The sequence below is a fragment of the Ochlerotatus camptorhynchus genome, unplaced genomic scaffold (genome assembly GCF_037179485.1).
Source record: "Ochlerotatus camptorhynchus isolate MF236.1 unplaced genomic scaffold, CSIRO-AGI_Acam_v1.1 ptg000374l, whole genome shotgun sequence".
Taxonomy (NCBI): Eukaryota; Metazoa; Arthropoda; class Insecta; order Diptera; family Culicidae; genus Ochlerotatus; species Ochlerotatus camptorhynchus.
Genome location: NW_027040862.1, coordinates 1,435,085 through 1,460,362, shown reverse-complemented (window position 1 = coordinate 1,460,362; position 25,278 = coordinate 1,435,085). Strand labels below are relative to the sequence as shown.

General features: G+C 43.6%; 1 protein-coding gene across 2 annotated transcripts in view; it reads right to left on the bottom strand.

Moving 5' to 3' along the window:
* LOC135710279 (facilitated trehalose transporter Tret1) overlaps positions 1-25,278 on the bottom strand; it is a 55,890-nt gene that overhangs the window by 5,342 nt on the left and 25,270 nt on the right. For both annotated transcript variants that reach the window (XM_065232805.1, XM_065232804.1), the window contains exons 2-3: positions 6,312-6,427; positions 6,081-6,245 (exon numbers count right to left, since the gene is read on the bottom strand). In XM_065232805.1, coding sequence (XP_065088877.1) covers positions 6,081-6,245; positions 6,312-6,414 — 268 coding nt within the window. In that variant the 5' untranslated portion in view covers positions 6,415-6,427. The remainder of the gene's footprint in view (positions 1-6,080; positions 6,246-6,311; positions 6,428-25,278) is intronic.

The window sequence follows — 25,278 nt, the reverse complement described above, 5'->3', positions numbered from 1 at the left end:
GAGGGGTACATTGTCGAAGGATAGGAAAAGGGGAGTGTAGAGTACGTAGTAAGGAAGTAATTAAATGAAACTGAGCAATAAAGACTTGAAATGAAAATGATGTTTATGGCATACAAGTAAATAAGATGATCTCAGACCCAACCCAATTGTTAGGAAAAAATATTTCACAGTGATCTGATGACGTTTCCCTAACCCTATGAAAATAATATTATTAGGAAGAAATATTTCTTGGATACAGTCGAGGTTCGACACAAGGTATACTTTAGGTGGTGTAATGGGAATGGAATGAAACGAAACGGTAGAGACGGTTAAGATAAGAGAAAAACTATTTCCGGAAGATAGCATTTTTGGTATAAGACAGAGAGAGGAAGAGTGAGATAGAAACTATCGAGTAAGGATTAGCATCAAGAGGGAAAGAGAATGCGTGTGAGGACAAGCCGACTCATCTTGTGCTCGTTGATGGAACGACATTCTTGTGACGATTTTCGAGGCGAGTAGTTCATTATGGAGGAAGCAGCAGATTTTGGACGCCACAGGGAGGAGCTTGGGGGTAGAGTTTTGTTGTCTCATCAGAGATTTGTCGCCAGTAAGAACTGTAGTGTGGTTTTAGATTCATCTGGAGTTCGACCGGCTATGGTGACCAGTGGGCGACGAAGAGACTCATCGAGAGAAGAAACAGTGGGTAAAAATATCAGAAGAAGTCGGCCCCCCATTGCCCAACACTTTATTAGTGGTGTCAAGGGCAAGGTGAGGGCATTCGCGTATGGAGCAGAGATCCAATAAAGCAATAAAGTAGAAACCTAACTATAATGTTGTAGTTTATTCCCTGAAAGTTTGAAGAAAATCCGATTTTTAGCAACCATTTTCATGTGTCTCTCTTTTTTCGAGTACAGCCTTTAATTAAACTGCCGGGAGAAGTAGGAAGAATCTTTCGAGTCAGGTCAGAAGAAACTAATGAGCTTGGAGTCGATACAATCATCCGGAAGAAGCTTCCGTTGGAATTTTGGAGAATCTTCAGAGGAAGCGAGAATGGCGAGTATTTTTAATACCCCGTACAGACAATTGGTTATATCATGTAATATAGGCTTCCAGTGAAAACTAGATGTATGAGTGCTCATTGCAAGGCAGCCTACATTACACGATATACGCCATAGTCTGTACGGGGTATAATATGCAGGAAATTTTTCGCTTTGCTCTTGTGAGATAGACAGAAGATTGATGAAGATTTCAAAGATTTTTGCAAAAAGGTGGTCAACAATGTGAGTAGATTGATTTAGATGCAAGAGCTGAACAAAGATTTTTCGTAGATTTATTCGCTGGTGTAAGATTTTTTAAGCATCTAAATATGGGGTTTAAATAGATGTTTCGCACCCCTAGCGAGGAAATTACCGAGGAAATTACATAGTTATAACTAGGGTATTTGCACCAGTTTTGGCCAATGTTTCCTATTTTAGTAATTCCTCAAAAAGAAAAAAATGAATAAATCACAATCTACTTGCGTTCAGTGTTGGAAAAGTTCGCGATATTTCACGAAGTTCTCCAAGGGAAAAGTTCGCGAGTCATAGTGATTTTTTGCGAACTTTTCCATCACTGCTTGCGTTTTTCGTTGACCCAAAGAACCCCAAAGAATATGATTTGAATCAACCATTTTAACACCACTCCAGATTTCAAACATGCAAACAACGTAGATATTCGTCAAAAACTTGGCCAAAATAAGTGCCTTTCCCCTAAGTGGTTAAAAATAATTAAAATTAGCGTTCTCATCTGGCCTATCTGGCTACTGTCTTAACGGATTTCCCGATTCGAAGTTAAAGACTGTATTCGATAAAATTTGGACACACTCCGCTATTCGTAACTTTTAAGCATAATTGATTTTTTTTTGTCTCAGACGTCATTTCGATCAGAAATGCCGTTTTCGTGCTACAATTTTTTGGAAATTTTTAAACGCACCATTTTGAAAATTTTACATGACCCAAAATTATTTTAGCAAAAATGTCAATGATTACCCATTACAAGCAATTATGCAAAGTTTCATGCAATTCGGAGAAGGTCAAGTTTTTCAGCGGCACCGGTGGTGTAGTGGTTAGCGTGACTGCCTCTCACTCCAAAGGGCCTGGGTTTAATACCATTGGGTGCCGGCTGATTACGGCAAGTAAATTTTTTGGTCCCCGGTCCATGAGTTGATGAGTCGATAAGTAGGGTCCAGGTGTGGGAGCTGCTTCCTTGCCTCCGGAAAACAAAATCGACGGATCGTGCCGTGGAAGTGCTCTCTTGAGAGTTTTACCTTAGAGGTAACTCTAAGACCAGAAGGTCCCGAAGCAACGTGCACAACTTTTTGGCTCAGCTCCTCTGGTACTATCTTCGGTCTCAAGCTAATCGATGCACCCCTCAAAACATAGGAAAATCCACGAACCCCTCATTTTATCTGTCAAACTTCCATAGCAAATCAAAACAAACATAGTGTAGTACTAGAATTTAGACTAGAATGGGTACGCTTATAGATGTACTTGGCACCAATAGGCTAGTCAAGTAGTGAGCCAATTTTAAATCGTTAGTTTCCAACCGGTTTTTTAACCCAGTGAACATCCTCAGGGGTTCTGAGGATCTTCTATGAGTTTATGCCAGAAGTCCTGTAGACCCAGAAGGCCTATAAAGACTTATAGCAGAAGATCTGCGGATATCTACCAGAAGTGCTGTGGACTACTCCCAGTAGCTGTGCACGTTTCTCACAATCCTACGGACTTCATTCCGAAGTAGTGAGAGCTTATCTCAGAAGACTTATGCCTTTCTCACATAAGTCATATGGACTTCCCTCAGAAGTCCTGTGGACTTTCCCTTAGAAGTCCTGAGGACTTTAGACAGAACCTCTTTGAACTTTTCGCAGAAGCTCTTTGGGCTTCTTCCAGAATTCCTACACCCAACCGGGAAATGTAAGATGTTATTACTGATTTGCATGAAAAGTATGCAGAATTTGCTATGTTTTGCAAAATAATCAGATTCTGTAATGCGGTCGCCAGAAGATTCCTTGAATAATATTGTAATTTTTATGTTTGCTTCATTTTCGAATATTGCGCCTGGAAAATCATCTCGTGAAGGTTTTATACAAAAATATGCTTTCTGAAGAAAATTTTCTTGTACGCTGCAGTCCATTGCAAGAACTGCCATTAAATTTGTTGTATGAAATATATGCAAAGGATGTAATAAATCCAACCTTACATTGGATGTAAAAGAAATTTGTTTTTCGTGTCTGCACCTTCCCGGGAAGCCGTATAGCCTTCCACTAAAAGTTTTGAGATCTTCCCCAAAAATCCTGAATTCTTCCCATCAAGGGCCCTATGAAAATTCTCTAAAAATCACTGTACCCGGAAGTCTTGTGTGCTTCTTCATAAATTGTATATTTTCCTCCAGAAGACCTAAAGTAGGTTCCCAAAGCGTCCTGACTAGTGAGGTTCATTTGAACGAGTCGGTTTGGCTTCCGAAGTGAATCGAGGTGCCCCAGACGCTTGATTCAACATTTTAAAACAAAATTGCTCAGCGTTCTGTGTGTGGAGGCTAATTTGAACTAGTCAGTTTCACCTTCGTAAGTCTGTCTTCAAGTAATACAAAGCTTGGCAGAACAAAAGGGATACTACCATAGAGGTAACTCAAAGACTAGAAGGTCCCGAAATAACGTGCTCAACTTTTTGGCACAGCTCTGGTACTCTCTTCGGTCCCAAGCTAATCGATTCACCCCTCGAAACATAGGAAAAACCAATAACCCCTCATTTTATCTGTCAAACTTTCATAGCGAATCAAAACAAACATAGTGTAGTACTAGAATTTCGACAAGAATGGGGTACGTTAATCGTTTGATTGGGACCAATAGGCTAGTCAAGTAGTGAGCCAATTTCAAATCGATAGTTTCGTATTGATTGTTGATACTACCGTAAGCTGCGATCTGAACTTTGAGATTTCACGGAACCCATGATTACAGCAATCTGTCTCAAATTCAAAAACATAACTTGCTTCAAGTCTTAACGTTTGTCCCAATATTGGAGTATAGAATGATGCTTGATCGCATAGCTCCAACTCCAGGATAGTTAGAAATTTAAACCCTAAAGCTATTCAACCAACGTCATCCCGCAACACACAATGCACTATTGACCTTCGTATCCTATTACTGCGCGGCTTGCAACGACTTCTTTATGATAAATGCATTTGCAAAATTGCAATTTGAAACTTGATTCCATTCGAGTGCGAGCACACTTGACGCACTTTGGCTCTGGCTCTGGCCACGGACGACGGACATCAGTATGTAAATTATGTCCATCAGCCGAGCTCAGCTGGCTCGGCAAACTGCCATGCACTTGAGCGCCAAGTAATACAAAACTACTTTATAGAGTAGATTTACTCAAGGCCACACCTCCCTCAATCGCCGTTCCCGTTTCGTTGCTGCAGTTAGCAAATTGTAATTGATGTGGAGAAAAACGATCAAAAATGCAAATATTGGCTCTGTGTATTAATATCTTCTTCCGTAGGGTGGCGCGCTACGTCGTCCCATTTTGATCAGTTTTAATCTTTTAGCACTCCGAACACGATGCCTCCGGTAAAATGTGTAACGGCAATCATAGATCCGTCATTTATTGACGAATTTCAAATCTATTGGTGCCATTTGAAGCCACAGACTTTAAATATTTTTTTCAGCAGCAATAGATTTTAAAATCTATTGATAAATTGCTGCGGAATGACTTTTCAAAACATTGCCAATTTTCCGTTACACATTTTACCGGAGGCATCAATTTCGGAGTGCTAATGGATGGTGTAAGTATGAGTGAGTCGAATTCAGTAGGTAATTTTCAAAATCTTCTCTATTTTTGACGACCGACAGTAGCAACCACCCTATTTCCTCCTTTTCACAACAAGTTAATAGGCGATGAAATTTATAGCACGCAAATATTTATGCAAAGCATCGCGGGTTGGTGCTTGGATCGAGTTGGGCATGGCGCTCGTTGTCGATTTCGCGTGTCAGTTATTAGCGGTTCGATTTTTGGTCGCAATCCAATTGACAGTGGCCGTAATCGATGCCGGCGGACGATTTGGTTCGGAAACACCTAATAATTTGTGGTAATTATTGCTTAAACACGACTTTGGATGGATAAGTGAGGAGTTAAAAAAGAAAGGAGCGTTTTATTTACAGCGGTACCATATAGAGTAAGTATTTTGGTACCGTTTGTGTGGTCTTATCGACAAGCCTAATTAGAATCAATAGAACACAGCAAGTTGTCGTTCTCGCAGGAAACTATTAAGAATCCATTAATTGACCAACCAACCGGCACCCTTTCAGCTGCAGCAGCCTCTCCGTGACGATGAACGCTAATTAGAATGCATCCCGCGCTTGTCACGCCAATAGATAGAGAGGCTTTAAACTGGAAGCTGCAGCCTCAGACTGATGAAATGAACATTCATATTCAGCACCAGGGTGACTAACGGCAGCATTATTTATGACTTTTATTAACCGGAATGCCACCAACAAGCGCGCTAAGCGAAAGATTAATTGAAACTAATTAAACCTCAGTCCCGGTCGGACAGAGGTCATCTGCCTCTTCCTACCATGAAGAGGCATCCGTTAAATTGTTTAGCCCAAACCAGCTGAAACTGGATCCATCGACAACATGTGGGATAGGTTTTGGGAAGGTTAATAAATTCAATTAACACTTCCAACCAGTGCGTGACGCTGCTGACACATCCCAGCAATCAATTCAACACGTGCCGCTGTGAAGAGAAATTGAGATTGCCCTTGAAAATTACTGGTCATGCTTCGTGTATGACGGTGCTTATTGTAAATATCAAAGCTATTCACACCATCGTAAATCGATTATTCTGCAAATCACACGATACCAGCCGGTAGCCAAAAATTGCCGTCTTTTTCGGATCACATGTCCAAAGAGTGATCGACTGATTACAAGTCAGCCATCAATCAGGAAATACGAGATCCAATATAAGTAATAAACCAGCATGCTTCTAGATAGCCAGCAAAGGCAATCAAAGACTTAAGGCACCCATTTTACTCGAAATGAGATAACATTCATACTGCCGCGTACCTTGCTCCGCTGTGAGATAGAAGCCGGAATCGGTGACGTTGCTGTTGCTACTGTTAAGACTCGGAGTAACGGATACATTCTGCGAAGTTTCTGGAAGGGCCAGTTGTGGCAAAACTGGTGAAGTCCAACCAAGGGCGGTTCCTGCACTGATGGCGGCGATTGATACTAAAAAATAATGGGGAAATTTTTAGAGTTTCTCTGGAACAAATTACGATTTTGAAGTTCAATTACCTCCAACGCCGGCTACAAACTGCATCAATTTACTGTTGGAGGCCTGACCCTCCGGGGGATCGTACAGCATGGGGTTCGTGACCCCCGGTCCATTGTTACTCATGATTTATTGAGATCTGCAAAGAAATGGAAGAAGTAAGCTACAGTTTAGTTACAGCGGTACATCAACGGCGGCACTTTGCTTCCAAGTGCGAAGGTAAACTGCCCTTGTGTTCCGACACTATGTGTTTGACTTCCATTACTTTCCATTAGCATTGTTTGCATTGAGGAAAATAAACAACCTGACCTGATCCAAAGTAGAGTGAGCCACACCCACCTCGCGAGCGCGCGTAGAAGAATCGCGCGGCACTATCAAATTCCTCAAATTATTTACCTTCCTTCGGCTTAAGGTGAGGTGGGGAGTGCGAAAAAATCGTACCGCATCATAGCAGGCCGTGTCGCATTTTTTCATGCTTTTGTATGCAAATAACGGCTTCGTGTCGTCGTCGTTGTCGTCTTGATCCAAGTAGGCGAAGAAGCAGTGAGGCAGTTTATTTTTAACCGATTATTTTGAGGACGTGAAAACCCGTAACTGTTTTATAATAGTTTCAGACACACACAAAAAAAAAACTTTAACCCGACATTGTCAACCCGATCAAGAAGCAGTGCACGCTTGGGAAGGGTATGGTGTGCGATACCGGTATGATCGGTAGCGGCGATATTATGTAAATTAAGTTAGCATTTTCAGTGATATAGTTTACCGGCTGTTGGGCGCGCACGATTTCTACTGTTTTAATCCATTTGTTTTTGTTTTTTTGTGTCACATTATGCGGTCAACGGCTTTCGATCGTAAAATTGGCCTGTTGACTTCGGAAGAAAAGGTGTGGCGCTCAATTAAAACGTGGTATATATTTTATAAAGATTGTTACAGCGGTGCAATCACTTAAACAATGGTTACTAAATCTGCCATTGACGTTAGTTGAAACTAGACTGCTGAATCATTTTTAGGATGTAATCGGTTTAAGTGACGAAGTATCTCCAAGATCCTTCGAGTATGGACCAAAAGCACTTCCAAATATCAAGTCTTAGAAGGCATACCATTGTCGTACAACCAATCAATCGAAAACCCAAGTAACATTTCTGGTTTTCTGAGGGTTTTGTAGATCATGATTTAGACTTGTAGAATGCTTTAAGGTAATTCTTTTAAGAGTCCAGTAATGGCCGTCATGATGACTGATATGCCCAATCATTTCAAGTTTTCAAATGCACAAATCACTGCACACTGGGCAAAAATTTACAAAACCGCGACTAAATTGAATATCTCGGCTACCAAATCGTTTCAGTCAACATGTTATACATATTCTCAAAGGAAAAATTTTGCTGAATCGATTGGTGGTTGGTCTCATTGGTCGGAGAATTGCGTACCGAGATAGAGAGCCGGGATCAACCCGAGTTCCCGGTAAAGTAGGAAATGCCACTATCTATCGACATAATTTTACACTTTACTTAACGTATATTACTGTAAATTGATAGTGCCAAGTATATATGGTGTAAAGACACCTTATGAAATAACAACTCCCTGTTTGCTGCACTGCAGCAAACGTGGAGTTCCAGTTTCATTGCAGTATTTTTTGTGAGAGCGATTTGTGCTCTTGAAATATCTTGGTATTAATGAGATAAATCAGAAATAAGGTTTCCACAATTCAGCGTAGTAATGACTGCCTCTCACTCCAAAGGGCCTGGGTTCAATTCCAGGTGACGTCGCTGGGATTTTCTGAGACATACAAGCTCTGATCACGGCATCCTTCGGAAGGGAAGTAAAGCCGTTGGTCCCCGGTTCATGAGTTGATGGGTCGATAGGTAGGGTCTAGGTGTAGGGCTGGTGTGGGCATTGATACTCAGTACGGAAAACAAGATCGACGGAAAACAAATCAAGAAAACAAAAGGTTTCCACAACGATTTACCTTAAACGCTCAACGTTGCTTGGGAAGAGCCCATCATATTTAGGAAGCAAAAACACCCATCTATTGCTAATTGGAGAATTTCCCCAACCCGGTAGAGTTGTTAGTTTGCATAGGCGAGCTCCGGGGTCTATTATCGCCATCATATGACTATAGGTGACACACTAGAGCCCACAACAAGCCGCACTCCTAGAGACAAGATTCAGTCCTTTCAAAATTGATTCCTGGTCGGTCAAAAATACGTCTGGTACAATAGTAGGTTTACTTGAAAATTTTCCATCTATCAAAATAAAGTGAAAATTTACCAAGTGGAACACAGCCTCAACTTAGCTGAAAATAAAGACAACCTTATAAGAAATAAACCAACTACCTACATCAATTTGAATGTTATGACATCGCAACATACTCTTAATCAAAGGAACCGCTGAGTATCGAAGTCATATTGTTTCCCGTACTGAGTACCAATGCTACTCCTACACCTGAACCCTACCTACCGACCTTTCAACTCATCGACCGGGGACCAACGGCTTTACTTCCCTTCCGAAGGAAGGCGTGATCAGAGATTTTATGCCTCAGAAAATCCCAACGACGGGATGAGAGACAATCACCCTTATCACTAAACCACTGGCACCGCTGCTTGTGGTGTTGTCAAAATGAAGTTTTGTTTTCATCTTGGTGGGGATGATTTTGAGGGTCAAACAAGGGGTTGGTCACTCCGCACAGTGTGCCAAAAACAGATTTGGGCACACCTGGGCTCATTCATTGGCACAGTTTGGCACCCATGCTTAGGTTTTATATGATTTTTAATGTAACTGGCAACACTGCAGTATATCTGCGCATGTGCAGTGCGTATGTGTCAAAATTTAACTGTTGTTATCACAATACAACTTTTGGAAACTGTAGTTGATGAAGTTAGTGTGGAATGAGTAGAATCGAGTGAGCGTGAAGCGTCTGTCGTATGTAAACTGAATATCATTGGTTCGAGAATTTTGATAAGATCACAGGTATAAATATGAGGTACCTAAGCTCGTTGGAGAAGACAGATGTTAAGAAGGAACAGCAGCAACAATAGCAGCAGGATTGGAAGCAGCCGCAGCCATGGGAGATGCACCATTAATTCGTGTAGCCGTGGCCGAGACTGGAAACCTCGGTCCGGTCACGACAATGGCGCAGTTGGTACGATAGAGTAAGTATAGTGGAATGACTGAAGAATTGAAGAATTTTTTTTGAAAAATAATTGCCATGACCTGATGGATGGTAGATAGAATTACCATAACCTGATGGATGGTAAATAAGAATTGCCATGATGAATGAAGAAATTTTTTAATATGATTTCCATGACCTGATGGATGGTAGAGTATGCAAACAAAATTGTTAGAATTACCTGATGGATGGTAGACAGAATTACCAACAATCAATACGCAACTAACGATTTTAAATTGGCTCACTACTTGACTAGCCTATTGGTCCCAAGCAAACGATTAACGTACCCCATTCTAGTCGAAATTCTAGTACTACACAATGTTTGTTTTGATTCGCTATGAAAGTTTGACAGATAAAATGAGGGGCTAGTGGATTTTCCTATAGACCTTTTTGACGTTTAATAGTCTTTCTCTATCCAGCACACATGAATGAATGAACGGTTTGTTTTCCCACTAATCTGTTTCCCTCTTGCTCGCACTCGTTCGATTTAAATGGTGCAGTAGTGTGCGCCGATTAAACGTCAAAAAGCTCTATGCTTCGAGGGGTGAATCGATTAGCGTGGGACCAAAGATAGTACCAGAGCTGAGCCAAAAAGTTGAGCACGTTACTTCGGGACCTTCTAGTCATAGAGTTACCTCTATGGAATTACCATGACCTGATGGATTTTAGATAGAATTACCATGACTTAATGGATGGAACATAGAATTACCATAACCTGATGGATGTTAGATGGAATTACCATGACCTGGTGGATAGTAAAGTTAGAATTGCCATGACCTGATGGATGGTAGATAGAATTACCAACAATCAATACGAAACTAACGATTTTAAATTGGCTCACCACTTTAGTAGCCTATTGGTCCCAAGCAAACGATTAACGTACCCTATTCTAGTTGAAATTCTATTACTACACTATGTTTGTTTTGATTCGCTATGAAAGTTTGACAGATAACATCAGGGGTGTGTGGATTCATGCAGAACATGCAGGGGTGAGTGAAATAGCTTGGGACTGCTTGGGACCGTTGTTCTGGTACTGAGTGAGCCAAAAATAATAATGATTTTCTTCGGGACCCAGTGGTCTTAGAGTTACCTCTATGGAATTACCATGACCTGATGAATGGTAAATAAGAATTGTCATGATGACTGAAGAAATTTTAAATGGATTGCCATGACCTGATGGATGGTAGAGTATGCAAACAAAATTGTTAGAATTACCTGATGGATGGTAAATAATAATTGCCATGACCTAATGGTTGGTAGATAAGAATTTCCATTACCTGATGGATGGAATGAAGAAATGTTGAAATAGTTAGAATTACCATGACCTGATGGATGGACTGAGGAAATTTTTAAATAATTAGAATTGCCATGACCTGATCGATGGACTGAAGAAAAATTGAAAAAGTTAGAATTGCCATGACCTGATGGATGGACTGAGGAAATTTTTAAATAGTTAGAATTGCCATGACCTGATGGATGAAATTCCCCCGAGAGGGTAGATGAAATTCCCCGAATGGGTAGATATAATGTCCCCATTCCTTAATTAAGGAGAGTAGGAGAGGGGAAGAATGTAGTAGATAAAGTTAGTGTGGAATAAAGAATGAGTAGAATCGAGTGAGCGTGATAGACCGTATGTAAACTGAATATCATTGGTTCGAGAATTTTGATAAGCTTGCAGGTATAAATATGAAATACCTAAGCTCATTGACGGCATTCGCTGCCAGACTGTTGAGCAGTTCAGTCGATTTGAATTCTCTCTAGTTTCGTTCGTTCGCTCGCAAGTCGAATTAGCTCCGCGTTGTATAGTGACGCTCTCGCTGACCCAGCCATGGGTAAGAAATCGCGCGGTAACGCGAGTGCCGGCTTACCGGGAAAACAGACTCTCCCAGGAGACGGCGCGACCACCGAGCCAGCTCAGAAGAAGCAGAAGAAAACCCCATTGCCCGTCCCGACAGGCGTTGCGGACCCGCAGCCGGGGCCTCCCGGAACTAAACGACCCAGACCTGAAGACATCAGCGCCACCGCATCGGCAGCAAAAAAGCTGCTGAGCAACAATCCGTTCTCCGCCCTGCAGAACGGAGCCCAGCCGCAGTCGGATCCTGAGACGGTGCCTAAAAAAGTTAAGTTGCCACCCTTCTATGTGAAGGGCTTCCCTCCCGGGCTATGGGAGCAGCTGGATTTCTACATTAAGCAGGGCCTTCGCTGCACCATTCAACGGTGCACGGAAGGCTACAAACTGATGGTCTCGGCCGAAAATCACTACAACGCAGTCCAGGCCCTCTTGGACAGGATGAAGCTGGAGTACTTCTCCCACGACGTCGAGGCCACCAAGCCGCTGAAAGTGGTGCTGCGCGGGCTCCACGACATGGACACCACCACCTTAATGGACGAGATTAAGGCGAACGGCCTCAAGCCGGTCGAAATCCACAAGATGACCCGCAGCAAGGCCATCAAGTATCGTGACCAGCTCTACTTGGTCCATCTGCAGAAGAACTCCACAACCGTGAAGGATCTCCATACGACACGCACACTGTTCCACATCGTAGTGAAGTGGGAGCGGTATAAGCCAACCCACCGTGGCGTCACTCAGTGCTCGAACTGCCTATTGTTCGGGCACGGCACCAGGAACTGCCGCATGGCCAGCCGCTGCATCAAATGCGGCAAAAACCACAAGATCGACGACTGCGACAGCATCGAGGAAGCCGCTCCCACATGCTGCCCACAAGGCCACGAGTAAGGCCTGTCCGAAGCGGGCCGAATACGCCGAGATCCGGAAGAAGGCCTCGTCCAACAACCAGCCCGGTCGCAAGAAGGTCCCGGAAAACAACGCGCAGAACTTTCCTCCGTTATCACCGGTCCAACCACGGCCAATTCCAGTGTTGGCGCCGCTCCCGCTCAACCAACAGTTGGCTGCTGCCCAGTCGGCTGCCGCTGCAGTACCCAGTCAAGCCTCCGGCCCATCGACGGATCCCCCTGCTCCGGGATTGGCCGGTACAACCGGTGAAGCTACAGACGATTCTCCGCTGTCAACGGATGAGATCGTCACACTGTTGGCCCAGGCCATCATCATCAAGCGCACCTGCGCAACAAGAACACAACAGCTCCAAGCTATCATCTCCTTCGTCGCTAATTATGGACCGTGAACCCATAAAGATCGCCAACTGGAACGCTCGCTCCGTAGGGGCGAAAAACATTGAGCTTGCAGACTTCCTCCGCAAGCACGACATCGACGTGGGCCTTCTCACCGAGACTCACCTCAAGACCGGTGACAGCTTCTGGCTGCCCGACCACAGCATTGTCCGGCTTGATCGCACCAGCTCCAGGGGGGGCGGTGTCGCGGTCATCATCAAGAAAGGCATCAAGTACTGCACCCTACCCCACTACCGCACTTCCATCATCGAGGCCGTTGGCATAGAGGTGGAAACATCGACCGGAAACGTCCGGTTCATCGCCGCCTACTGCCCCCGGCAATGTACCGTTAGCAATGGTACAGCACAGCAGTTCAAGAACGACCTTGCCATCATAACCCACACCAATGCCCGCTTTGTAATCGGAGGGGACCTGAACGCCCGGCACGAGGCCTGGCGGAACTACCAGCAGAACCAGAACGGCCGCCTGCTATTCGACCATTCCCAGCATGGTCTCTATTCCGTCTGGTTTCCGGACGAACCAACCTTCACATCACCGACGGGCAACCCATCGACGCTGGACCTGTTCTTGGCAAACACCAGATTAGCCAAGCCGGTTGCCGTCAACGACCTGAGTTCGGACCACCAACCGGTGCTGACCGAGCTGGGCTACAACGTGGCCCCTGCACCGTGCCAGCGGAAGGACTACCATCGAGTCAACTGGGTTCAGTTTCGACGCGTGGTCGACCGCCACATCGACGACAACCCACCGCTCGACACAGTGGATGACATCGACCGGGCCCTGGAGGGTCTCCATCAAGCCATATCCGTGGCTGAAGAAGAGTGCGTTCGACGAGTTCCTGTGAGGGGTAAGTTTCAAGCAATTGATTCCCACACCAAACTCTTGATTCGGCTCAGAAATGTTCGTAGACGCCAGTTTCAGCGGACTGGGGATCTGCAGCGTAAATACGAAATGGTCGATCTGAATCGGCAGATCGCTTCCAGAATGGTCTCAATCCGGAACGAGAGTTTCGGGCGGCTCGTTCAGAACCTGGACGACCGTTCCAGACCATTCTGGAAGGTTGCCAAGGTGCTGAAGTCTCACCCCAAGCCCATTCCACCACTTAGAGTCAATGACGAACGGCTTATCACCAACGAAGAGAAGGCCTATGCGATTGGGGAGCACATTGCCCAGTCGCATTTGCTTGGCTCTAAAATCCCAAGTCCACTCGAGAACCAGGTTGCGCAGTGCGTCCTGACGTTAGATGCCTCCCCTTGTGCCGTCCCTCCAGAAGAACGGATTACAGAGGAACAAATTTGCTCAGCGCTGAAATACAGTAAGAACATGAAGGCTCCCGGGTTTGACGGAATATTCAACCTAGCGTTGAAAAATCTCAGCCCGAGGGTGCACTCGCTGCTAGCTGCCACCTTCAACAGATGCTTGGAGCTGCACTACTTTCCAAGCATCTGGAAGGTGGCAAAAATCATCCCGATCCGCAAACCTGGGAAAGACCCTTCACTACCGTCAAGCTACAGACCGATTAGCCTGCTCTCAGCGCTGAGCAAGCTGTTCAAAAAATTGATCCTCAGCCGACTAAACAAGTTTGTGGAGGAACATGACATTCTTCTTCCGGAACAGTTCGGGTTCCGCAAGGGGCATTCCACCAATCATCAGCTAGTGCGGGTGATGAATAACATCCGAAGTAACAAAGCTGTATCCAAGTCCACAGCCATGGCCTTGTTAGACGTCGAAAAGGCGTTTGACAATGTCTGGCACGACGGACTTATATACAAGCTTTGTAACTCTAACTTTCCACCATACCTTGTGAAAATCACCCGTAACTATCTCCAGCAAAGGTCGTTCAGGGTGTCGTTGAATAGTTCCCTTTCGGGACAATTTCCGATCCCAGCAGGTGTTCCGCAAGGGAGTCTGCTGGGACCACTGCTTTACAGCATCTACACGTCGGACATCCCTCCTCTAGGAGACGGTTGCGTGTTCTTTCTGTTTGCAGATGACACCGCGATAGCTGTCAAGGGTAGGATGCCTCGTGAAATTACGAACAAGCTCCAACGATGCCTTGACACCTTTACTGATTATGCCACCACGTGGAAAATCAAAATCAACGCCTCGAAAACCCAAGCGATCATGTTCCTTCACAGACAATCATTAAAACTTAAACCGTCTCCCTCCTGTACCGTAATAATGGATGGTACAAGGGTCGAGTGGTCCACTGATGTTACTTATCTCGGGATGTTGTTCGATGAGAAGCTCCTGTTCCGCTCGCACATAGAGAAAACCCTAGTTAAGTGCTCCGCCTTGGTTAGGTGTTTGTATCCGCTCATTTGCCGCAGATCCCGCCTCTCAAGGCAAAACAAACTGGCTGTTTACAAACAGATCATAGCCCCCGCGATCTTCTATGCCGCCCCGGTGTGGGAATCGTGCGCTCAGACCCACAGGAACAAAATCCAGGTTGCACAGAATAGAGTGTTGAGGATGATCCTAGATCGTCCATTCGACACAAGAATAGCAGACCTCCATCAAGAGGCAGAAATTCCCAAAGTAGATTCCAAAATTGATGATATGACAACCAAATTTATTCAAAAATGCAATCTTTCTGAACATGCTTTAATAAGCAATTTGTACATAGTAGGTTAAGTGTATATAGTAGAGTAGGTTAGTTTTAAGCTGTCAATAGTAGTATTAAGTAGTTTCTCTTCAAATTCTAAAAACAAAACAAACCAATCCCACCAAGGTGGTCGACCGTGTACTAAGTCTAGGACTAATTCTGTAAAACAAATTTTGAATTTTGCCCATACCTAAAGATGAAGAAATCATTAAATCACTTAGTAAAAATTTATATGGTAATCGTCCAAGTTAAACTAAAATAAAGATCATTTAAACTAAACTAAAAAAACTCATTGACGGCATTCTTGTAACGAATTTTGGAGGAGACAGACGTTAAGAAGGAACAGCAGCAACAATAGCAGCAGGATTGAAAGAAGCCGCACCCGTGGGAGATGCACAATTAATTCGTGTAGCCATGGCCGAGGCTGGAGACCTCGTTCCGGTCACGACAGAAACCTCAACCGTTAATTTGTGCATAGTCACACCAAATATCGAGTTAGATTTCCCGAAACACAGTCAGCGTACATTCTAATGCCTGAAGCAGTACATCATTCCACGCGAGACACATTCGGGCCACCAAGTATACCAAAACCAGGGTAATAGCAAAAATCAATACGAAACTAACAATTTTAAATTGGCTCACCACTTTAGTAGCCTGTTGGTCCCAAGCAAACGATTAACGTACCCTATTCTAGTCGAAATTCTAGTACTACGCAATGTTTGTTTTGATTCGCTATGAAAGTTTGACAGATAAAATGAGGGGTTATTGGTTTTTCCTATGTTTCGAGGAGTGAATCGATTAGCTTGGGACCGAAGAGAGTACCAGAGCTGAGCCAAAAAGTTAAGCACGTTATTTCGGGACCTTCTAGTCTTAGAGTTACCTCTATGGTAATAGCCTGATTCGGATTGAACTTCAGAATACCCTTTTTATCTCCAATGGAATGTGCGTTTGACAGCTCCCGTATACGACAACAGCTTGGTAGAAAGGCATGACTTCCAAGGACTTCCAAGCAGATGTAATCCTTCTAGAGAAACCAATAATCTCGCGAATGATGACCGCCGTCGCCCTGTTTGCCCGGTTCCTCTACTAGTTGTAACTACAGATACTATAGTTAGAAAAGTTCGAAATCGGCTAGGAGGGCTAGGCCAGTTTTAGCTGGCGTTTATTTTGATGTAGCTGTAGCAACAATCAATACGAAACTAACGATTTTAAATTGGCTCACTACTTGACTAGCCTATTGGTCCCAAGCAAACGATTAACGTACCCCATTCTAGTCGAAATTCTAGTACTACGCAATGTTTGTTTTGATTCGCTATGAAAGTTTGACAGATAAAATGAGGGGTTATTGGTTTTTCTTATGTTTCGAGGGGTGAATCGATTAGCTTGGGACCGAAGAGAGTACCAGAGCTGAGCCAAAAAGTTGAGCACGTTATTTCGGGACCTTCTAGTCTTAGAGTTACCTCTATGGCTGTAGGGTGGTGGCTTCCGATGACTATTGCTCCATTGGGTACATGATCGTCCCGGTAAAGCTGTCGGCGACGACGACTGGATGGTGGTGAAAGTGGCAACATCAGTGAACATAACACAATAACTTTTAGACTGCGATAGAAGAGCGATCGATGGCAGGTAACATCAGCAGCAGTCTCAGCGTCTGTAAATACAGATCCGTTTCAATGTTGTCTTCGTTAAGCGGTTGAAAGAACTCGACCGACTTCTCGTGGGGATCCTCCGTTCGGAGCAGTTGAATATTGATTCTCAAAAGTGAATCATTGTAGGAGTTGGATATAGGTTTATAAATTAAAAAAGTAGAAGGGTCTGAACCTAGGGACACGAACGGAAACTTGACGTAGGACCGCTAGCGGACGGAACAAATGTGAACATTTAGTTCTTTTAATTGATCAATCATCAATTATCTTAACTCTTTCCGTTTTTTTTATTTGTAAGCGTATCAAATTTGTAGTATTTATTTCAAAGAGAAAGTTCATGAAGAGAATCCAGGGGACTGTCAACGTGAGTATTTTCGATTCATCTACCCGACTTTAAAAGGTGTATTTTGAATTTTTTTTGTTATTTATGATTTTTTAAGTTTTGTGCATTTTGGTATTAAAGTGTATTCAATTCACCCCTTCCGAATTATATGAATGGGGCGGGGCGGAAAGTATCGTTTATTCAGAATGTAAAAAAGGAGGTACTTCGAGAGATTGAACTCGTGAGAGCTAATTTTCTCACAAATTTGATTTTATTGGCTTATACTGAATTTACTGAATATACACCCAAAGCGAATTATTCCCACTTCTCTAAAATTCTATATGGATTTTTAACACTTCCTACCAGCGTGTCCTGGAAAATGGTCGGACGATGATTAATCTCACCAATACATTCGGGCCTACAATTCCACACCTTCTATAGATACCAGGTTGAGCCTTGATAGCTAGCTGCTTGCGGGAACTGATGACCTTAACAAATGTCCAAATAATACTCTTAACAAATTTACGGTGGTCCTGAAAAGGACCGTTTTGTAGTGATGGTTGAGTAATTCTGAGCTGGGTGTTCAACACGGATAAGACTGTCGAGCTGTATGTCGTTTGGAGCGAGGGTGACACGCTTGGCATAGATGATCGACCCGCAGCGACTCACGAAGAGCTACTGATTCCGATCCATAGCATAGCGGTGCAGCTTCTTCCTCCTTTGATGGTTGCTTATGTGGGCTCTGCAGCTCGCTGCTTGCAGGCAGCCTTTCGTTGTTACTGGAGAACAATTTTCAACGCCACACGCTGAAAGCACTGCTACTGCTGCTACTAATTTCGACGACCGAACACCACCACACAGTGGTGTGGTCGTTGGGAGCGTGTGGTTCTGAGTATGGCGATGAGTGTGCAAAATATTACGCAATTCCATCATCCCTATTCGCACGCGCCCGAGGATCGGAGGCGAATGCCAATTCGACTGGTTTCGTCTACTTACTACTCTCTGACGACTGTGCTGGGGAAGCAGCATATGCATGTAGGTAATTGGTGGATTTGTTAGTTAACTCGACGCTTTTGGACAATGCTGGACATTTACCAGTTTTTCAATAGTTTCTTGTTGAAAATCAACATTCGGAAGCATTGTCGATGCGTAGCCATATTTCTGATCGATTGGTGATAAAATTATTGAAATTGGACCAGGGGCAGCTGAGTTATTAACGTTTAAAATCTTTCTTAATTTGTTACATGTTCCATTTTCGGTTTTCACAAAGTGTACCCCCATATAGAAATCAAAGACGTTCTACGTTCTACGTAAAAAAAAAAGTTGTATTCCGGCTTGCCGCAAAACGCCAACACCCACTCCGACACAAGGAGGCGTCCAAACCGCAGTGAACGATCGGTGGGCCGCATCCGTCCAAACGAGCGTTGCCCGAACGACCAACGTCCGAAAACGAACTTAGGTGGTGGAGGAGGAGAAAAAGATACATCGGGCTCTTGCGTATCAACCTCCCAGCGATAAGGTCGAAAATCCGTGGAGTCCGTGGTGAAAAAAGTAAACTGTCGTGTGGATATCACTTGCGTCGGATCCAGTAAATAGTGATAAGGAAGCGGTCCTGCCCCTGTGAAGATAACGCTCGCGGTTGAGGCTAGGGCGTGAATGATAAAAGTTTCCCCGTTTTCTTGCCCGGGACTTTTGGGACTATTTCGGTACTACGAATTCCTACGTTAAATCCAATTTAATTTTTATTAACTCATCTTAAAATAGTTAGCTTAGTGCTTATAATCTCCTTCTCAAAATTGAAAATATCCGCACCGTAGAGCCACGCTCTGTGTTTTCACTGAAGGTACACTTGAGAGCGCTCTCAAATGCACCTTCAGTGAAACAACAAAGTGTTGCTCTGTGGAGCGAAAATTTTGAATTTTGATAGGAAGATTAATAGCTTTAAACTATATATTTTACGATGGGTTGACTGAAAATTCAATGGGATTTAGCGTAAAAATTCTATATTAAAAAGTAATCCATCACTGGTCACGCGTGAAGGTGGTGAACTTTGGTGTGTCAGCGGAACAGAGAGTCCCCTCTCCCAACGTAAACATTACTCCTCAGACGGAAGCTAGGCTCCCCCTGAGATGAGTCATTAAGGTAAGTTGCATGCTCCCAATTGTAGGAAAAAACTTTCTTACAAGCTGGAGTGTATCGTCGACTTGTTTATTTTTCGTTGTTGTTTTCTAACGGATGGCTTAGACCGCTCACGGTCAATCTCACCAAAAGAATTGTCATCTTGGTTCGGATTCTTCGAATTTCACTGCTTGTTCACAATCAAAACAAAAAAAAAACGTGAGCCTTGAATTGAGCTGTCAAATTAACCGGGTTGCCAAACATGCCATTATTAACAGTTAGTTCAATGATTGGCACACTCGGCACTGCCGGAACAGCTGTGGCACACTGAGAAACAAATTGACTCATAATTCGTGTGTAGAGTGACCACCCCTTTGGGATCATCAGCAAAATGATTATTTTCATTTTACACAAATATAGCGCTGCAGGACGAGTTGTGTTGATTTTAACACACGATGGAAAATTATTGCCCAAGTGTATTCTGAAGAGAATATCTAGGGAATTCAGGAAAGTATTCTTAACTAAATCCAAGGATAGTTCAATGAGGAGAACATCAGATAAATTCTATGATGATTTTCAAGAAAGTTCTGTTTAGAATTACATCACAGAACAGAAAGGGAAGTGCAAACAAATCGGTGATTCAAAAAGTGGTACGTTTTTCTGCTCAACCAGCGATGCGTTGTGGTAGCGTTCCACATGGGCTTTCTACACGCACTCACACTATCATAGCACGTTGTCTATCTTAACCGCAGGCAGAAGATGCCTTCTACCGCTAGGTGCACTAGTGTTCTCCAATGAAAAGTGGACCCACTTTCTGATCCGAAGTTTCCCTTCGGTTCTGTGGTAGCTTTGAGGAGAATTGTATTGTGATTTTCAGGGCAATTGTAAGGAGAAATCCCAAGAAAAATCTGACGAGAATTTCAAAGAAATTATTAAGAGAATTCAAAATATATTCCGAGTATTATTCCAACGAGAAGTTTCTGATCATAACTCCACGATAGTTCTAACAAGGTCTTCAAAGAAATTCTTACACGAATTCCAAGAGAGGAGTTAGTTGCATTCCAATGAGAGATTTGTTAAGGTATACTGAAGAGCGTTCCTGGCAAATAGTAGTTGTAGTTTTGAGTAGATATCAAAGATAGTTTTGACTCTGATGTTCTGAAGAGAATTTCATGGGGATTGTGATGAGAGCTCCAGAAGACTCCAACATAATTGGGTTCTTTAATTTTGAAAAATATATCGGTTTATATATATCATCTGAAAGAGCTTCGTTTTCTGAGCACAGCGATATTTTTTTCGAACCCACACACTTTCATCTCGATTTTTAAATCAAGATTTAAAGCAATATAATAACTTCACTGTTTGCCACTAAACTGACAAACTGACAGCTCGCTCCCATACAAAGAGACACCGAGGGGCGCTAATAAGGTGATTTTTGCAAATCTAATCGTACCTATTTAAAATAGTTCCAGTGTACCAAAATCGATGAAATTTTGGGTTTGGGTTCCATTTTTAATGCAGATTACGAATATGCATTTACCTCAATACCCTTAAAGAACCCAATTGGGGCAAAATTTCCAACGCCACGCGCGCTGCTAGCACGTCTCTAGTGTTGGGAATCGAAATTTTTTGACAGTGGTTTGTTAACTCTTCTATAGAGAACAACTGGTGCAAGTTTGATCAAAGTAGTCGATCGCGTTCAGAAATAACGTCAAATGGAACTCGAAAGAAGAAAAAATATTCTGCACAAACACCTGGAAAATCCGGAGTGGTCCGGTTCCAATCTGGCTAAAGTGCTGAAGATGCCGAAAACAACAGTTTGTCGCGTGCTCAAAACAAACAAGGAAACCCTGAGTGTGGAAAGGAATCAGCGGTTTTATAAAAAAAACTGGAACCAGGGATCGTCAGCTGCGCAGCAAGGTGTTGAGGTGCATTATAGCCAACCCCGGTCTTTCGATCCGAGATGTGGCCGAAAGGTACAACGCCAACTTTCAAACGATGCGGAACATTCTTGCCAGGAAAGGATACAAGTCGAACAAAACCAGTAAACATCTGAACCGGGACATGAAGCAGAATTCCGTGGTCAAAAAGCGTGCAAGGCTCTTGTACGACCGTGTTTTGACTAAACACAAGGGCTGCTTTTTAAAAGATGACGAAACATACGTCAAACTCGATTTTAAGCAGCTTCCCGGTCAAAAGTTTTACATCGCGACTGGACGTGGGGATGTGCCGGGAAGATTCAAGTTCGTGTTTAAGGCAAGTTCGCGAAGAAGTTCATGATTTGGCAAGCGATTTGCAGTTGTGGCATGACAACGGAATTATTCTTCACATCTTCGACGATGACATCCCAAGTTGACATCGAAGGATGCCTGAAAAATCGTATATTGCCATTCATTCGCAAGCATAGGGCCAGCTGCCACTACTGCAAGGTGGTTCTGGAGTGGTATGCTGCCAACAAGATCGATTTTGTCCCCAAGCTAGTGAATCCTCCGAATTGCCCGGAATTTCGACCAATTGAAAAATACTGGGCAGTTTCAAAGCAGCGACTTCGACATCCAGCAAATGCGGGAAAAATGGTAGAAATTCGCTGATTCCGTGTACGTTTCAACTGTGCGGGCACTGATGGGTACCATCAAAAGGAAGGTTCGAGATTTCGTTCGAACTGAAGATATAACCATCTAATGCTGTAACTTTGAAGTTTTAATAAAAGTACTGCAAAGCAACCATTAATGGACTTTTTAAACTTACTGAATCACGAATTACAGGTCTTTTTGTGCGTACCAATTTACTTTTAGTCAGCCTTTAGTTACCCTACTGAGCAATGCAATAACTGCTACCAATCGCAGAAATCAACTTTGCGATTTATATGAAACGACCTCAGTAGCTGCAAGGGGTTATCAGAACATGGAAAACTTACTGATTAGTAAGTTATTGATTCCAATCCAGCCGGTACTGCTCGCTCCCGACGAATAACGTTGCTACTAATTACGTTTTAATTGTTAGCTGAATCGATTCACTATCATCCCATCTCTAGTTCATAACAGTGTAGCAAAAGTCCCCGACCAAATCCATAAACCCATGGCTCCAAGATTCTTATCGAAAACTATCAAAAGAAATCATCCGCGCACAGTTGCTTCAAACAGTAGGTGGCAAAAAAAATGATAATGAAATACAAAACTCGTATCGGCATATTTTATGGCACTCCACCGAAGACAGTAAACAGCCAAGTAGCACCACAACATCATCGCTTATAACTTGTAAATATGCCAAAACAACGCACGTAAGACCTGTTGCAGCGGTTCACGTGCTCCTTCGACCGTTACCATACCGACCGCTACCAACCACCGGGCGAGGATCGGAGAGCGTCGGCGTCCAAAATCCAAGCAATGACGTCACCACACCACCTCGTTTACCATCCAAACCCGGCAGGCCATGTGCCGCGAACGGCGTGGTGTAAACAAAAAACCAAGACTACAACGATTGGATTTGTTCGTGTGTGCCGTGTAGCACGAAGAGTGCTCGGTTTGTTTTTCCTCATTTACGTCAGCTTTGAGTAAGTGGATCATCAGAAATTTTCATCCGCCTAGAGGTCACCCAGAGGACAGAACGTCCACCGGTTCAGTTGCCTGTTTAGAATACACCACCACCCGGTTTCGGCGTCATCGTCAGAGGCAGAATTTGCGGAAAATTCCGCGCCCGGTTTTTTTTTGTGCCATCACGTGTTTATTTACAGCGGTACAATTGATTGAATTTATTGAGTGCAACTTTACAGGTTTACATAATATTTTACCGAATCGACTAGCATACTTTCGAATCCACGAAACAGATTACGAAAACAATTAACACACCACAGTCAATCGTTGCACTGCAGTTATCGAATTTAAACCAGTTTTATTTAGTCTGGCATTTTCCAACCGCAGCACCGGTCTCCGACAACGAAGTCGTCTTTGGCGGGGTAACCATTTTCGTAATGTTATCGCATGGCAGAAGTACTGATATTGGAAGCTGTCAACAGTGAACCAGGTTAGTCGACACAAAACCATAAATATACAAAGCGGGCCGGAACCGGTCCGTCCAACACCGAAACCATCGATGGCTTTTCTCGCTCCACCTTGCCATTTGCGGGCGAAACATTTGAATCCTCGTCCACAAACGGCGGTGTTGAATTTATTCTCATTCTAATTTTTCTAGCTGCCTTTCTTGATTTCTTGGTGCGACGTTGAGTAACGAGATTCGAGTTCCACACTTCCCGCACCGCCAACAACCGCCCCAGACATGTGGGAAGTATTGTGCGGCTCAAAGCCTGCTATGAGCTGTTTTGTATTGCCACTCGCCTTCCCACAGGAATGCTGTAGATGGCTGATAGGTCAAAATCAGAACCGGCTTTCAGTTTGAAATTTAATATTTCCATTTCCACGTCTTATCGGCACTAATCTTTCTCTCTGCCCGAGCGTGCCGTTGGAGTCCACCATTTAGGCGGCGATGCGACACTATCTCCAAAAAGAAGTTCATAGCTGATATGTATGGGTGCCTTTGGTTGGAGTTCACGCCTCTTGTGGGAAGAACGAAATGTATTATCATTCAAACGATTTTTTTTCCTTCAACGTGGCCAAAGGCGACTGAAACGTTTATAAATAACTGCTGCAACAGGGAGAATGTAATCAGACGGGCAGATAGTTACCGTAACTCGCACCTAAATGATTTGATAAGAAGGGAATCAGCGGAACGGTGCTAACGGAAAAACGTTTGACCTTTGCACAACCTTTTCGATTGATTGAATGCGCGTACCACTGCAAACATATCAACTGCGGCGAACGTAAAAAGTGACAGTGAATCGAAACTATCACTCGGACGATTAGAACAAAAGTAGGCTCAATTAGCCTTCGCCAATGGCGTCAATGGCCCCTGTCACTGTCCTCCGTGGAACCGGTGGAGGAAAGGCCTGCTATCAATCGCTTCATCATCGTCGTCGTCGTCGTCGTCAACGTAGTTGCGATGCAATATCAGCTTATACATTTCAATTAAGGAACCTCACGGGTGCAATGGAAAATCACACATCGACTTTGTTCGGTCGGTCAACTAGGTAATTCATTGGCAATATTGCCATCCCATCGACAAATGGCAATAACTTTTCCATCAAACGATGCGTTTGGAACAACGTGAACATGGATGAAATGGTCGGTTCTGGTTGGTTCGTTGGATCGAACTGGATTGCAGTTGGATTGTTATGGAGGTTTTACAGTGTGAGGTTGATTTTGACTTAGCCGGCGCCGGTGGTGTAGTGGTAAGCGAGACTGCTTTCTTACCCCAATGGGTCTGGGTTCAATCCCAGCCGAGGTCGGTGAGATTTTTCTGAGGATCTTCCTTCGGAAGGGAAATAAAGCCGTTGGTCCCGGCCCATGTGTGTTAAATAGGGGCGATATCCTACGCAGGTGTGGAAGCTGAATTGATTGGCACTAGATTGCGGAACATAGACTGACATTAAATAAAGGAAAGAAAATGAAGAAAAAGTATTTACTTTTAACCCTTTTATTCTTAAGCTTCCAGCTGATCATGTTTAGATAACAAAACCAGCTGAAATGGTAAGAGTTTCAAAAACCACTGAAGATTTGAGCAGGTTCTACATTCTAAATCGTGTCTAAATAATCGTGGAAAAAACAATACAATTGGTCATACTTGAACTGTCAGTAAGTCCTGGCCAACAGGAATATGAAATTCCCGTTCCCGCAGGAACCATATGTACAATGCTTCATCTAGCAGTGGACATTTCGCCCTTTTGAAAGTTTTTCATTTATCTGTTGACTGTAAATTCACTCGCTCTAATTTTGAAGGACTTAGCCATCCGGATTTGATGCTGTGCAATTTGTTCTTCGATTTTCGGATTGCTTCTAATGAAACGGCATTGTGTGGAATCGACACTGTCATCTCTTGGGCAGAGGGAAACAGATTACCATTGGAGGGACAATTTCTGCTACGTGAATTG